The sequence below is a fragment of the Chiloscyllium punctatum genome, chromosome 25, assembly GCF_047496795.1.
Source record: "Chiloscyllium punctatum isolate Juve2018m chromosome 25, sChiPun1.3, whole genome shotgun sequence".
In the NCBI taxonomy this organism is placed as follows: Eukaryota; Metazoa; Chordata; class Chondrichthyes; order Orectolobiformes; family Hemiscylliidae; genus Chiloscyllium; species Chiloscyllium punctatum.
This window is the reverse complement of record NC_092763.1, coordinates 14,564,326-14,580,754: the sequence shown is the minus strand read 5'-3', so window position 1 is coordinate 14,580,754 and position 16,429 is coordinate 14,564,326. Positions and strand designations below refer to the sequence as shown.

At 39.5% G+C, this 16,429-nt stretch overlaps 1 protein-coding gene across 3 annotated transcripts in view; it reads left to right on the top strand.

The window, feature by feature from the left end:
- LOC140495708 (fibronectin type-III domain-containing protein 3A-like) overlaps positions 1–16,429 on the top strand; it is a 145,963-nt gene that overhangs the window by 85,500 nt on the left and 44,034 nt on the right. For all 3 annotated transcript variants that reach the window (XM_072594714.1, XM_072594712.1, XM_072594713.1), the window contains 3 exons: positions 1,414–1,651; positions 6,870–7,163; positions 14,413–14,471. In XM_072594714.1, the coding sequence (XP_072450815.1) occupies positions 1,414–1,651; positions 6,870–7,163; positions 14,413–14,471 (591 nt within the window). The remainder of the gene's footprint in view (positions 1–1,413; positions 1,652–6,869; positions 7,164–14,412; positions 14,472–16,429) is intronic.

Here is a 16,429-nt window from a genome sequence, read left to right as displayed (position 1 = left end):
TCGCCTCATGGAATGGAAACCAAGTTTTGTTTACAAGTTTAGACGTTGAAGCACTGAGGGTTTATGATAGTTGAGATGTGCTATGCTGAAGCACTGTGTCAGGGATGACAGAAATCATAGTGGTATTCTGAAACTTGATAGTATGTTATATAATTTGACCTTAGATGTACAAAATTTCCATTTGTTGGGAGTGAGAAAAATTTAGATGCTTTCTTGTACGATTGAAATATGAAGCAAAAAAAAATTCACAAAGTCTATAAAATTGCAAGTGGATAAATTGCAGCAGACCTATGTTGTATCTGTAAATGGCTGAAGGAGTCTGCACATCACTACTTCTGCACTGGACATCTGATCTCCTGTCATCTGATGTGGCTCGATGTCACATTTTGCTTTTCTAGTGTTTCTGCGAAGTGCTTCAGGTGTTTTATTATGTTAAAGGCATTAAGAGTACAAGTTGTTGCTTAATTCTCCACTTGGCAAACCTAATGTCCTGCAAGTTTTATTTAAGTGGTTAATGCCACTGCAGTTGAAATTCTTGAGGAAAAATATTTACTACTGAGAGAGAAATTGTCTTTTCATTTTATGCAGCTGAACCATAATATACTGCCACATTGGTAATGCTGAATCCGGTTTGATTGGTCAAAATGAAATCATTTGATCTTCAGGCAACTGTGTATTACAGTTCTGTTGTACAATATGTTAGTGAACTGTTGCTGTGGCACCATGCCATATTTAAGTTTTGGTTTTAAGTTTTGCCAGTCAGACCTATTCTAATGATTTGGCAGATTGGTAATAGCAAATTGTTATTTACGTTCTGAATTGTAATTTCACCATTAGTCAAAGAAATCTAAAGTGCATAGCATGTTTTTAAATACAAAATCATCCAATAGTGGTAATTACTATTTGCTTCATTGCAGTCTTAAACTTTCAAAAAGGTAATGTTATGAGGGTATTCTTCAGATAGCAGAAGTAATTTGGTGAACTAACAGTGAGATACAACAATTAAGAAAAGGTCTATAACATAATTAAGAAGATTTGCTGTCAAGTAAAGGAAGGCCGAGATAGAGGAATGAAGTTTCCAATCGCCCGAAAAGAAGTGTGCGATTTAAAACTAAAACTATTTAAATACAAGAGAAACTGTTTAGAGTGATCAGATAACAGAAGAGATTACAGAAAATAATGGAAATTAGCAAAATAAAAATAGCATAAAAGAAAGAGAAATGTGAAAAAGAAATATGCAATTGATAGCTGGGATAGAGGCAATGTTGATTGTTATTATAAACTCAAGGTTTCCCTGGATTAGTTTAATATTAAAGCAACTCCAGAATTATATCCCCAAATAAGAGACATAAGCTTTAATCTGAAATTGTTTTTTAAATTCATTTTTAAAGAAGAAAACAATTTGTTTTTCAGGTTATAGAAGAAAATGGTGTTCGAAGAGTTGTTGTGTTGCCGCACTCAACAGAATTCCACCCGAGTAATCATCCCTCAATGCATCCCCCTCCACCTCATGTGCCACACTACATGCACCATCACCCTGCTTTAATACCACACCCTCATCAGGTTTACGCTCCAGTAACAGGAACAGGGGACATCCCTCCACAGTTCATTCCTCAACACCCTCCACCACCCCACGTTTTTGCAGATCAAGGTAGGTACACAAGCAGAAATATAGCAGTAAAATATTCCTTATTAAATTTCAACTCTGTGTGGCACGGAATTGGGAAAATCTACTAACTGGTGTAGCTTGCTAAACCGTTGCGAAAACATGAGAGGATGTGGTAAGGAATGGGCAGATGATCCTGATTGTTATAAATTTGATGTTTAGCCTGTTTGTCTTCCCTCAAGCCTTTGCCACTGATTTGCAATTTCGAAGTAAAGTTAACCAGTTGTAAGTGTTAACTATTGGATGGCTGTTGACTGTCCAGCCTAATAGAATATTTCTAAAGTATGTATTTTAGATAAATGTTCCACAGAGCTGTGGCACACAGATTTTGGGCGTATCTACTAAATGACATGACTTGGTATGTTGGTATTTGAAATTTGGTGCAGGGATGGGGTGATAAGTTTGAAGAAAGAGCCAACAGTAAGTAAAACATTGGAAACCAAGTAGAAAATCTTTCAGCATAACCAACAGAGGAGCAGCAGAGCTAAGGAAATCAAAAGTATTAATTTAGTCTATTCAGTTTTGTTGGTAGTATTCAGCTTGACTTAATAAGGACTTTGAGATTAGTGCCAATTTCAGTCAAGAGAAAATGAGCAAAGTGGTTAAATTTTAAAATTACATTATAAAAGTATTTTTAATATAAAAACAGAATTTAACATTAATGCTGAATTAAATACACATTTACTGAATATAGACAAGTTACCAATTAGTTAGCTGTTTCGTTATCAACTGGTTTAATTAAAATGTAGTGTTGGCATTACGGTATTTGGAAGTATTTCGACAACCCACAACTGACCCACCAACCACTCTGATTCAGAGATATTGAATTCGAGGGCAGTCTGGCAGAGGGTAAGTGAAGAATCTCCCAGATACCTTACACCAGAGTATCATCTCACACCCAAGGAAACAAGCAGGTATGGGAAGAGAAGAATAAAACTAATGCAACTAAGTTAGAGGCATATAGGTGAGATATTGAATGTGATCTAGCAAATATTGCTCCTGTCTGCAGGTATAAAATGTTCAGTATCTTTGAGGAAAATGGGTATAATGAGAATAAAATCAAATTTATCAAAGGATACAAAAAATGCATTTAATTAACATATTCATGATTAAATATCAGTTAAAGTTGGAATTAGGCCGCTAAAAAATGAGAAAGATGCATTCAGTTAAAGACCAGATCCATGACAGAAGTAATCAGTAACTACTAAGTCTCTGTTTTTTACAAAAGGTAATGAAATCATGAAAAGGACACCACTAAAAGATGCAAGTTAAAAATTTGTATTAAGCCATTTAGGTTAAAGGGAGAAAATAATTGACAACCTAGCAAAATTAAAAAAGGAGAAAACTGCTGGTTAGTTAGCGTGAGTCAATTCATACAAAAGGAAATGAGGCAGAAATAGTCAAAGGCAATGGTGGACAGCTAATATTGTTAGATATAAAATGGAAGATTGACCAAAACCTGGAAACTATAAACTTGTCAGCTTAACATCATTGATAGGTAAGAAATTGGAATCTATTCTGGAAGAGGTGAAAAATGCATCAAGATATAAAATATTATAAAAGTGTGAATTCTGCCAATGTAGGTTGTGCATAACTGACATGTTAGAATTCTTTGAAAAGATAACTGAAAGAGGAGGCAAACACTGGATTTTCAAAAGGCTTTGGATAAGGTACCATATGGGCAGCTCTAAATGGAAGTTAGGACTAGTGGAGTAAGTGACCAAGTAGATGAGCACATATCAAATTTCCTGGAATAAAAAGCAAAAGTTAGACATATGATAGTTACTCCGATTTGAAGGAAGGAAGCAGTGTTCCACAACAATCAGAACTGAGATCACTTGTTATTCATAATTTATATTTATAATTCTGACTTGGATTCAAGGAAGTCAGTGTCAAATTTACAGATGATGCCAAATTGGAGGGTGTAATGAACATTGAAAATATAATGTAATGCAAGATGTCATTAGAAAATTTGCTCACTAAATAGTTAAGTGACAAATGGACTTTAACGGAGAAATGTGGTTGTATGCTTTATTAGGAAATTAAAAACATTATTTACATTGTAGAAGACAAACTGAGTAAGGTAGGAAAACAAATCTCCTGGTATCGGTGAACCCAAATATGTTGACAAAGAATTGGGCGATGTAGAACTCTTGATTCGTGAGTAATAATGAATAGGGCTGTACTTAGTGTAATGCGTAGTTCTGATCTCCATGTTATAGAAAGGACATAGAAGCATTGCAGAAAGTATGCACACAATTTACAAGGACGGTACTAAAACTTAAGGACTACTGCTATTGGAAAAAGATTGAACAGATTGGAGCTTGTCCCTTCAGCAAAGAAAGACTAGCAGGACACTTGATAGTTTCAGTGAAATAATAGATGATTTGAAAATGGTGATGTGAAGAAAATATTTCTATATTTCTGAAAGTCTAAACTACATGCAGTAAGTTCAAAATGACTACTATTAAATCCAATATGGAATGAGGATGAATTCCAGTGGTTAGAATGTGAATACCATAAGATATAGTTCAGGCAAAAGATGTTTATGGAAAACCACGTAAATACAGAGAAAATGGGATGAAGAGACAAACTGTTGTTCTGAAAAGTGCTGCTTGGAATAAGAGGAGAAGCAGATCAGTTGGGTTGAATTTTTTTTCTGTCCTGAATGTCCTGTGTTAGAAAAATGCATTTTAAAAAATAACATAGTAATTTTATTTTGTCTACTCTCTGCATATGCTTCTGACTTTTGTGTCCTCTTAGAAAAAGTGTAGCGTTTTTTCATGTAAATTTCTTAACTTTGCAAACAAGAGACCTAGGAGAAGGCTCCAATCTGTTCTGCCATTCAATAACAACTTGACTTTCCTGTCTACTCCCAATACCTTTGGACTTCATTCTTGGTCATTGATCTATCTAATTCATTTTTAAAAATATTCAAGGACCCTTTTTCATCAGTCTCTGGGAAAGAGAATTCCCCAGACACTCAACTTTTGAGAATAAACAGTTCTCCTCATCTCCATTTTAAATGAATCAACACTTCCATTTAAAGAGTATTCCCCAGTCTAACCTCTCCCACAAGGGGAAACATATTTTCAACATCCTCACTATCAAATTCTCACAGGCCATTCTACATTTCAATATGTCTGCCCATATTCTTCTAACGTATAGTGGATAAAGGACCAACCTCTGCAATCTTTCCTCAAAAGATAACCCTATCACCCCAGGAATCAGTGGAGTACTCATGCAATGGTGTCCTTCCTTAATTAAGGAGACAAAACTGTACTCATTACTCCAAATGTGATCTCTCCAATACTATATGCAACAGTAATCGAGGATTCCTATGTTTATATTGCATTCCCCTCAACCAACATTCCAATTTCCTTCCTAATTGCTAACTGGGCCTACATACTGATATCTTGTGATTCCTGTATCGAACTTGCTGATTCCTCCACTGCAGAGTTCTGTAGTCTCTGTCCATTTATGTTATATAATGCTTCCACATTCTTCCTGCATTCCATTCCACCTTGCCAATTTCAAAATAACGAACTTTTGACTACTCTGCTTCTTGTTCGCTAACAAATTTTTTATTCATATGAATGTTATTCTCTACCATGAGCTCTTCTCTAATGTGGCACCCTCTCATCATTTGTAAATGTTAGATTCTGGCATTCACAGTGGTCAGTGAGCTCTAATTAATTCAACCATCAATAAACCACAACAGAAAATGCAGATTCATTGTTATTTTGAGGCCACTTCACAGACAGTTTATCAGTAATTTTGCTTAATAGCCATTTCCAGCAACTAAATTATAGTTCTAGTTTAGGTTTTGACTACTTGTTAATTTCTTGAAGTTTACACTTGTCTCATTAAAACTAAGTCAGTCCAAAAGATCACACTTGAACTCAAACAGTTTGTCCATTCCAACAATGTTTACTTTATCTCGTGTAGACACAATTTGTTAAATATACAAAGTAAGAGTAGTCATTGTTTTAGACTAAACAATCTATTCATATGTTTTCAGTTGGACTAAAACCTATAAATTCCATTGATAAACACTGAAATAAACCGTATTGAGTGAAAGTTGGCAGATGGAGTTTAATTCAGATAAATGCGAGGTGCTGCATTTTGGGAAAGCAAGTCTTAGCAGGACTTATACACTTAATGGTAAGGTCCTAGGGAGTGTTGCTGAACAAAGAGACCTTGGAGTGCAGGTTCATAGCTCCTTGAAAGTGAAGTCGCAGGTAGATAGGATAGTGAAGGTGACATTTGGTATGCTTTCCTTTATCGATCAGAGTATTGAGTACAGGAGTTGAGAGGTCATGTTGCGGCTGTACAGGACGTTGGTCAGGCCACTGTTGGAATATTGCGTGCAATTCTGGTCTCATTCCTATCAGAAAGATGTTGTGAAACTTGAAAGGGTTCAGAAAAGATTTACAAGGATGTTGCCAGGGTTGGAGGATTTGAGCTAAAGGGAGAGGCTGAACAGGCTGGGGCTGTTTTCCCTGGAGTGTCAGAGGCTGAGGGGGAGACCTTATAGAGGTTTACCAAATTATGAGGAGCATGGATAGGATAAATAGACCAAGTCTTTTCCTTGGGGTCGGGGAGTCCAGAACTAGAGGGCATAGGACTAGGGTGAGAGGGGAAAGATATAAAAGAGACCTAAGGGGCAACTGTGGGTGGAATGAGCTGCCAGAGGATGTGGAGGAGGCTGGTACAATTGCAACATTTGAGAGGCATTTGGATGGGTATATGAATAGGAAGGGTTTGGAGGGATATGGGCCAGGTGCTGGCAGGTGGGACCAGATTGGGTTGGGATATCTGGTCGGCATGGACAGGTTGGACCGAAGGGTCTGTTTCCATGCTGTACATCTCTATGACTCTGACTCTATAATAACTATGTGCAGCTTTTAGACATTTTTCAATTCAACATTCCACGATACTTCATCTGCCCTTAAACATTGTAGTCAATTCCTGTATGGGCTAATCAATGAGGTGTGGTGGAATTAGCTTATCGAGCACTGGATGCAACAACTCATTTAGCCTCTTCCGTTATTATAGCTAGAAGTAGTCAAAATTGGGAAAATAAGCAAATAAAATAGTTAAGCATGGATTTGTGCGCGGTTGCTACTTTAGTCTAATAACAACAAAGAATGAAAACATGAAGTTGTTTCACAACATTCATTACTATTTATATTTTACGTAGAATCACGCTCACCACATGGAAGGTCAAATTTCAGCCACAGAGACGAAAGGACTCTTAAAGTGCATGAACGTTTGCAAAAAAGACTTAAAGAGAGACAAGTGGGGGGTCAAAAAGATAAGCCTAATAGCCCCCCTTCTTCTCCACATAAAAGTCACTCTGTTTCACCTACAAATGTACAAAATGGATATGGAAAGGGACAAGCTGGTTGTGGTACAGGGACTGCAACAGGACCAGTAAAACTGAAGCCATCTGGGAAAGCACGAAGCAGCCCACCAGTTGATGCAGAAGCTGGAGGTAAGAACTTGTACTATGATGGTTATTTTCACAGCCAAATGGCTTCAGAAAATGGTATGTTAACAATGTTCTCATTGTACAAGATGCTTACTATGCTGTGGTATCTCTAGAGGCTTAAACACTTCAGTTTACAGTGAGCCATTCTAAGGTGATACTTAAGAATCATCCAAAAATGTAACAATGGGGTTATGTTGCAGACTGTCCTTAACAGTAAAACATTTTATAATTATGATAGTTCTAAACCAGTCCAAAAAAAACTATTAATGGTCATTTGGAACGTAAACTGAATATACCCACAAATATTGTTCTTCTGTGACTGTATATGTAATTGGTGAGAGAACTTTAAATTGTTTTGAATGTTTAAATTGAAACTTTTATTTCAACTCCCAACCTATGAAAATTGAAGCTGCATGTTCATTGGGACAATTATTTGGCAGCAATAAACTTAGCTAGTGACTTTGTGTGCCGTTCGCTCAGGACCAGGCATATTCCTACAGTTGCTTGCTTTATACATCAGGATGGACAATGTTCAATCACAAGACATCCCTTGAAAAAATAAATCCAGTATACAATCTTGTAAAGAGGAAGGATATCTGCACAGCCACCTCCCTGCTTTTACAAATTGACAGTTTCTGTTGGGCTTCACTCCCATTAACCTGTGTCAAGGATAAAATGCTCTTTTAGAGGAAGCTCTTTATCTTTCTTTTGGATTATTCAAATTTGAATCTTATTAAAAGCTGTTCTTGGTTGTAATTTTGATTCACAAGGTTTTCTGAGGATGAGGGAATTAAATTGGACTTGACTTGTGATTGTTTTCTTTGAAAAGTCTTCGGGGTGTAGGTGAAGCCTGGTTTTCTTTGGCAGAGGTCCCAGTGAGCCACTGCCTTGCATCACTTCATTCAATTCCTTAACTCTTGTACAATCACCAGCTCCAAACAATCCTACACTTCTTGGATTGACAAATTTTTTGACAATTAACTCCATCCTTGTGAACATTGTACAATCCTGTAATGCTGTAATTATCCTAGTATACTCTGGTGTGACACTAAGACAAGCACTTGTCTTAACTTATAACCAATCAACGATGTGACTTTCTACAGCTCTGTTTCACTCATACAAGTTCTTCATTGAATCTTTTTTGATCAGCAAATTATTTTGATCTCTTCCTCATTTTCAAATTTACAGGAAGGATTGTTTAATGGGAATCAGAAGGAGGGAACCATAACTAACTTTTCGTCTTTTTAGCCTGAGGCCAATTGTAGAGTCCCCCTTCCATGCAATATCAGATCACCTAACAAAACAACAATACGAATCTATTTATGTATAGTTTAATATGATCAGCTATCTGAATAAACTTGCTGTGTTGACTAGAAACTGAATAATGTGTATAAAGGAAATTAAAGAATCTTGTGTCTCTTTTTATTGTACTATTTGGCTTTTCATTAAAAACAAAGAAAATTAAACAGGAGAAGGCCATTTGGCCCTTTGAACCTGGCCCATCCTTCAATATGATTATGGCTGATCATCTTACTCAGTACCCTGTTTCTGCTTTCTCCCCATACTCTCCGTTCTTAAGAACTACATCTAGCTCCTTAAAAACATTCAATATTTTGGTCTTGATCACTTTCTGTGACAGAATTCCACAGGTTCAGCATTCTCTGGATGAAGAAATTTCTTGTCTAAATACTAAATGACCACCTCCTCATCCTTACGCTGTGATCCCAGGTTCTTGACCTGCAGGTAGAAAGCCAGACCAAAGAGAGCGGTGCAGGACTGAATTTTGGGGAAACAAAGTCAGGGAAGAGGGAGATGTGTCAGAGGGACAGTATTTTGGTGATGGTGACCATAATTCAGTCAGATTAAAGACTAAGTGCTCAGAATACTGGCGAAACCCCAGTGAGTCTGGCAGTGTCTCAGCCAGAAGGAAACAGTTAAAATTTCAGGTGAAGTATGAGCCACCTTCAGTACCCTGAGGTAGGGTGTAATGTGAAGTGTGAATAGTTGAAAATAGGTTGGCTGTACAGGAAGCAACCCACACAATGCAATAACTAGGATTGTGTTGGGGGTGGTGGGGAGGGGGGAGTGGAGGGTAACCAATATGAAGATGAATGATCATGTTCTGAAATTTTTAAACTGACTGCCTGTATTAAGTTCTGAAAGCTGTAAGGTGCCCAGATGGAAGATGAGGCGTTGCTCCTTCAGCTTACCTTGAACCCTGTTGGAGCACAGCAGCAAACCTGAAACAAAAGTAATGGCATGGAACATGGCGTAGTGAGGCAGCAGGTAACTGTAAGCTTGGAGTTGAGAGTGGGGTGCTGGAAAAGCACAGCAGGCCAGGCAGCATCTGAGGAACAGGAGAATCGACATTCAGGAATGATGAAGGGCTCGTACCCAAAACATTGATTCTCCTTCTCCTCGGATGCTGCCTGACCTGTGTTTTTCCAGCACCCCCACTCTCGACTCTGATCTCCAGCATTTGCAGTCCTTGCTTTCTCCCAACTGGAAGCTTGGAGTCATGTTTACAGACCAAGCATTAGGTGTTTGGCAAACCAGTCACCCAGTCTACGTTCCATCTTCCATGTGTACAGGAGGCTGTATTGTGAGCAGCAAACAGAGTAGTAGATTGAATAAGGTCCAGGCAAATTGCTGCTTCACCTGGAGTGAGAGTGGGGCTTTGGATGCTGAGGAGATAACTATGCAAGTGTTGCGCCACCTTCTCTCTCATGGAAGATATGCTGGGAATGTGGGGAGGTGCCGTGAGTGGAGGAAGAGTGGACAAGCATGCCCTGGAAGAAAACTACTGCAGAATTCTGATCAGGGAGGGGAGAGGAATATGTCTGCTGGGAATGGTGACTTACAATACTTTGGATATGGATACTGATGGAATAGAAAGCAAGCGTCCGACTCTATTGTTGTAGGAGGGAAGGGAAGGGGTGAGATCAGAAGTGCAAGAAATTAGTTGCACACAACTGAAGACTCTAACAACTATTGTTCCAAAGAATCCTCAAGTGAGGAAGTAAGCAAATAAATCTGAGGAGTACTGCAGAAGGTAGCATCATCAGAACAGATGTGATTGACCATGAGTTGCTCTCCGTACAGCCAATCCATTTTCAACTATTCATCTTCCCCGTTAGCACCAAGTGATCATTATTTCCCTTCACTTATCATCAGCTACCTCTTTGTTTAGCTGGTCCTCCTCTCTCTCCCTCCCTATTTCTCTAATATTCCATTCCTTTCCTTTCCTTTTCCCCCCCTTTCCCTTCCTTCCCCCCCTTCCTTTCCTTTCCTTCCCCCCCCTTCCTTTCCTTTCCTTCCCCCCTCTTCCTTTCCTTTCCCCCCCTTCCTTTCCTTTCCTTTCCCCCCCTTCCTTTCCTTTCCTTTCCCCCCCTTCCTTTCCTTTCCTTCCCCCCCCTTCCTTTCCTTTCCTTCCCCCCCTTCCTTTCCTTTCCTTCCCCCCTTCCCTTTCCTTCCCCCTCTCTTTTCCTTTCCTTCCTCCCCTCCTTCCCCCTCCCCTTCTCCCCCCCCCGCTTTCCTTCTCCCCCCCCGCTTTCCTTCTCCCCCCCCCCCCGCTTTCCTTCCCCCCCCCCCGCTTTCCTTCTCCCCCCCCTCCCCCGCTTTCCTTCCCCCCCCTCCCCCGCTTTCCTTCCCCCCCCCTCCCCCGCTTTCCTTCCCCCCACCCCCTTTCCCCTCCCCCTGCCTTTTCCCCTCCCCCTGCCTTTTCCCTCCCCCTCTTCAGGGTCTCGATTCAGATGAATCTTCAAGGAGTTGCGAGTTCACTTGGGTAAATTTCAATGTACTCTGCAACTTTTGTGTCATCCATCTGTGCCACTGATTGGACTTCTCTGTTTTTGAGCATCTACTTCAGTGATGTAGAGTTTTGGAAGAGAATTTCTAATGCTCATCACTGGCATTTTGAATTACGTAATAGCTGCACGATTATTTGTTTGTTGTGCAATCACAATGGCTATGTTTAAACTGGACAGTGTATCTAGCACTCCTCCTTGATACCAATCAATATATTAAAGTGTGGGATTGGTGGTGAAAATCTGAGGGGTGGCAGTCTTGACATCAAGTTTGCACACAGGTGCAAGGAGCTAAACAGCCACCTCTTAATCGTGTGCTCTTATATAATTCTGTCAAGTAGGTTTGCGCCAGGGCAGGTTTGATTTCAGTGAACAGGTGATACATACAAAGGTTAGATTTTTTTCAGTAAAAGTTGGAGATCATCCTGTGTATCATGTACATGAAAAGTGAATCACTTTTTGACTGAAAATTGGGGAAGCAACTTTACACAAAATCAGCAATTATCCAAATATAAATGCTGTTGGCTCTTAAGTCATAGAGATGTACAGCATGGAAACAGACCCATCCAACCTGTCCATGCCGACCAGATATCCCAACCCAATCTAGTCCCACCTGCCAGCACCCGGCCCATATCCCTCCAAACCCTTCCTATTCATATACCCTTCCAAATGCCTCTTAAATATTGCAATTGTACCAGCTTCCACCACTTCCTCTGGCAGCTCATTCCATACCCATATATTGAACCCAAAGAATTATTTCTAATGATTAAGATTTGAGTCTTAGAGTGATTTGAGTAGCAATGATGACGTTTCAATTTTAAGGCCTAAAAGATCAGAAACTATTTGCACAAATGTGAAGTCTTTGGGATTTTATGCAATTGCGTAGTTGGAGAGATGTGTTTCCACAGAATGTCTCCTGATCTGTAACTTCGGCTGTGTTCCATTAGAAACATCAATGAAAATATTGAGATTTCCAACTGCTCTTTTGATGTCACTTCAAAATGAACCCCGTTGAAATTAGTTGGTAGTTATGTTCTAGTTGAGTACGATTGAAATATTTTACTGTTCCAACAAAGTGCTACATTTAATCTAATTATATTTGATCAATTGTCTTGTTTCCTAACAAGGGTATGAACAGCAAATAATAATTTCCAAACCGAGTAGAATTAGTGTGCATTGTCAAATGGTATACCCTATGGAATATGTTGTGGGATGATATGCTCTGTGGAGTTGAAAGGTGTTGCAGAGACCTCTATGGTTCAAAAGTGGTGTTACAAGCAAGAAGTTGTTGTTGGATAAAATGTTTGAGTTTCTTAATAGAGAGTTAAGTGTTGGAAATTGGCCAAGGTTTGAAAGGGACTTGACAAGGAAACTCCAGCCACTTTGGTTTGTAGGACAAGTTCCTCTCTTCCACACACCCCCACCCTGCCCAATTAGTTTCTGTAATATTTTAGTTGTTGTTGCCCCACAGGGAACGAAACACAAGCATTTCTAATGATCTGGGTCAATAGTGAAATAAACTACTAGTGACATTCCTAAATTCCATTATTTAGTTTATTTTTAATTCCACAGGACTTTAACTTTTTTTAAATAAGAAGAATATATTTCATTCTAGTTATGTTCGATCACAAAATGGATAAGAAATTAAACCAGCCCAGCAGCTTGACTGTTCAAGTTGCAATCTGTATTTCATTGTGAAGATTCCAGTTGAAGACTGATTTCTTCTTTGGGAAAGAAGGTCACTGTACCAGAAGGTGTTGTTTTAAAATTGCACAGTCTTGTCATTAGAAACAGCACGCACCGGGTCAGTGATGTTTTTCCAAGAGCTTGATTGTACATTGTACAGAAATTGCACATTTTAACATCCATGGAGATCAGCTAATATTCGTCGAATGGAAAGCTTCAAAGCAGGATGTCCTTCTTTGTTAACACAGGCTGGATGCAAGGCAATCTCTTGTAGTTATCGAACATAGACCAAGTGAAGGGGTTAGCTGTTCTGCTGTAATTAACATTGCCAGCATTGTCCTTCAGAAGCAATTTTGGACACTATAATGTCTAAGCTTTCATTCTATTAATTTACCTAGAATGTTAAAGAGACTGGAAGAAACCTCCATTCTATATTAAAACATGCCAGTGAATTGGGAAATGTTGACATTTAATCTGAAGTAATTAACAGTATCTTGCCCATACTTTAGGCACATCTATGCACACACAGAGACACATGCTCACGGACACAGGTATACAGACTGTCGTATGTTTTAGGCATATATACACTAAAGATGTTCTGCTGTAATGCAATTGACAAATTGTGAGCATTGTTTTTAGAGCGCGAACATTTAAATGTGTTGGCAGTAACGCGATTTCATCGTCAACACTCCAAGCACCGTTTCTAAAGCACAATTTTCTATAGCGTGGGGTTACGTTATGCCAGATTGTATTTCCCCAGATAGAAACAGCTTTGCAGTTACAGCCAAGACCTATGCTGCTGGGATTTTTAAAAACTCTTGCTAAGCCAGCTACATGTTAGGGTAGAGTCGGTTAGAAAATGTTTGTTTAAAATTTTGCTCAGTGTAATCTTGGCTCAATAAAAGAGAGTACAAATAAATATATATCTTGCTGTTTTTCACTTATTTACGCAAGTAAAACAACTTGAGTCTTAGCTCCTATGTCCTATGATTGCTTTTTGATGTGGTGGATTGTATATTCAATTTTATGATTCAGAATACTGAGTTTATGCTATATTCCAGTAGCTAGTGTACAGAGTAATGATTGTATAGACATCTCTAGTATCACTGATTTACCTAGATGATGGAGTGTAAACAGCACCTTCCAGTTGTCAGACCCTGACCCAGCTGACAGCAATGATTGCTGTTGATGCTTTTGTGAAGCTCTCAAGAATAAAACCCATAAAAATGGCAGTAATGTTACTCTTTGGACCAGTAAAGGAAATGTGGTCTAATCAGTAGCTTCAGACCAAAGGCAAACACTTACCATTCAGACCTGATCTGATTAATGCGAAATATTGCCAATGCTGGAAATTTCAAGCAAGAGCCGAAAATGCTGAAGAAAATCGGCTGGTCTGACAACATCTGTGGAGAGAGAAAGAGTTACGTTTTTAAGTCAGGATGACTCCTCTTCAGAATTGGCCTAATTAATAGCTCAGAGTGTAAACAATTGTTCACTATTCACAATCGTGGAGGAGAGAGAAAAAGGAATTTTTAATCAAATCGAACAAAAGTGACTTGTGTAAGTATTAGATGTGTTGAGGAAATGTCACTATAATTTATTAAAATGATAATGTACGTATGAATATTATGAGCTATGAAATAATCCCAGTCTAATTGGAATGTAGAATTACCATAAAATGCTGACTTTTGAGGTCCTATTATTTTCCTCTATTATATTTCTTTTTTAAACCAGTAGTCTTGTGCTTTTTTGATTGTCAGATTCCGACTCGGAAACCAAATTATTACAAGAGCTTCTTTCTGGCATTGGTAAGCCTGTGGTAAGTAAAATTAGAAATTTACAAAGCGAAACTCAATTGATGTATTAGTGCCACATAATGGCTGGCTCATTTAATGTACCAGGCACACAATCCCACAGTGGGCTCAGGATCAATCTCTGGTTTATGCCCTGATTATTGATTCTGCTATAATAGTAATGATGCTGTAGTTGTTTTCAGTGCTCCAGGGCAAGAAAGGGGGAAAGCAAGGAGGTTCTATATCTGCTTGCTATCCAATATCCAACACTGTTTTCTAATTAATGTTCTTAGTCCTGCAGTTCTTGCACCTATTTCTTGTGCTTTCATTATGAGAAGATGGAATAAAACCTTTTTGAGATGGTCTATCTTTTGACAAGGTATACCTCAATCTTTAATGGGGAGGTAATGGCATAGGAGTATTGGCACTAGACTCTTCATCCAGTGACCCAGGTAACGTTTCTGGGATTTGGGTTCAAATCCCACTGTGGCAGATTATGGAATTTGAAATCAGTAAAAACTTGGAATTAAAAACCTTGTGATGACCATGAGACCATTGTTGATTATTGTTAAAAACCCATCAGCTTCAATGAAGTCCTCACCTGGTTTGACCTTCATGTGATGCCAGAGCAACAGTAATGTGGTTGACTGCCCTTTGAAGCAAGCTACTCTTAAAAATGTGTTGCTGAAAAGCGCAGCAGGTCAAGCAGCATCAAAGGAGGAGAATCGACTTTTCGGGCATAAGCCCTTCTTCACGAATGAGGAGGGTGTGCCAAGCAGGTTAAGATAAAAGGTAGGGAGGAGGGGCGTTGGGAATGCGATAGGTGGAAGGAGGTTAAGGTGAGGGTGATAGGCCGGAGAGGGGATGGGGGCGGAGAGGTCGGGAAGAAGATTGCAGGTCAAGAAGGCGGTACTGAGTCTGAGGGTTGGGACTGAGAAAAGGTGGGGGGGAGGGGAAATGAGGAAGCTGGAGAAATCTGTATTCATCTCTTGTGGTTGGGGGGTTCCGAGGCGGAAGATGAGTTGCTGTTCCTCCAGCCGTCGTGTTGCCATGGTCTGGCGATGGAGGATGTCCTTGGCTTAGTGGGAGGGGGAATTAGTGTTCAGCCACAGGGCGGTTGGGTTGGTTGGTGCGGGGGCATTTTAAGCTCTGATCCCCAGCATCTGCAGTCCTCACTTTCTCCTAGCAAGCTACTCTGTATCAACTGCTACAAAGCCTAAAGAAAGAAATAAAATTGGACAGCCCATCAATTAATGCACTGGAAATGACAGAGCAAATAGCCCTGTTTATCCTGTAAAGTGCTCCTTATCAATATGTAGGGGTCATGTTTGGAGAGCTGTCGTGCAGACATGTCACGAGCAATTGTTTACTGAATCATACCTTGCAAATAATGTCCCAAGCAACATCACCATCCCTTGATTATGTCTTGTCCCACTGGCAGCACAGACCCAGCAGAGGTAGTGGTGTACAGTTGGGAGGGGCAGAGTTGTCCTGTGAGTCCTCAACATTGGCTGTGCAACCCATAAAGTCTAATGGCATCAGGTCAAAGGTGGGCAAATAAATTGCTTTCTGATTACCACGTTTAACACTTTAACAGCCAAGCTGTTTCGCTACAGCTATAACACTGGCATCTGACTGACAATGTGGAAAATTTCCCAACTATTTCCTGAAAGCATATAACAGGAGCTGGTCACTGTCCCATCAGTCTTCTCTTGATTGCCTGTAAAATGATATATTATTAACAATACTATGAGCAGCGCTTGCTTAGCGATAATCTCCTCCACATCCTATGAATGATTAAAACCAAAACATCCTTCACGGCAGACTTACCAAGAAAGTGAGAGCTCATGGATTCTAAGGCAAAATGGCATGTTGGATCCAAAACTACCTGAGGCAGGAAGCAAAGGGTTGTCGTGGCAAGATGTTTCTGTGAATGGGCATCTGTTTCTAGGGATTTTCCATCGGGCTTGGTACTGGGGTCCTT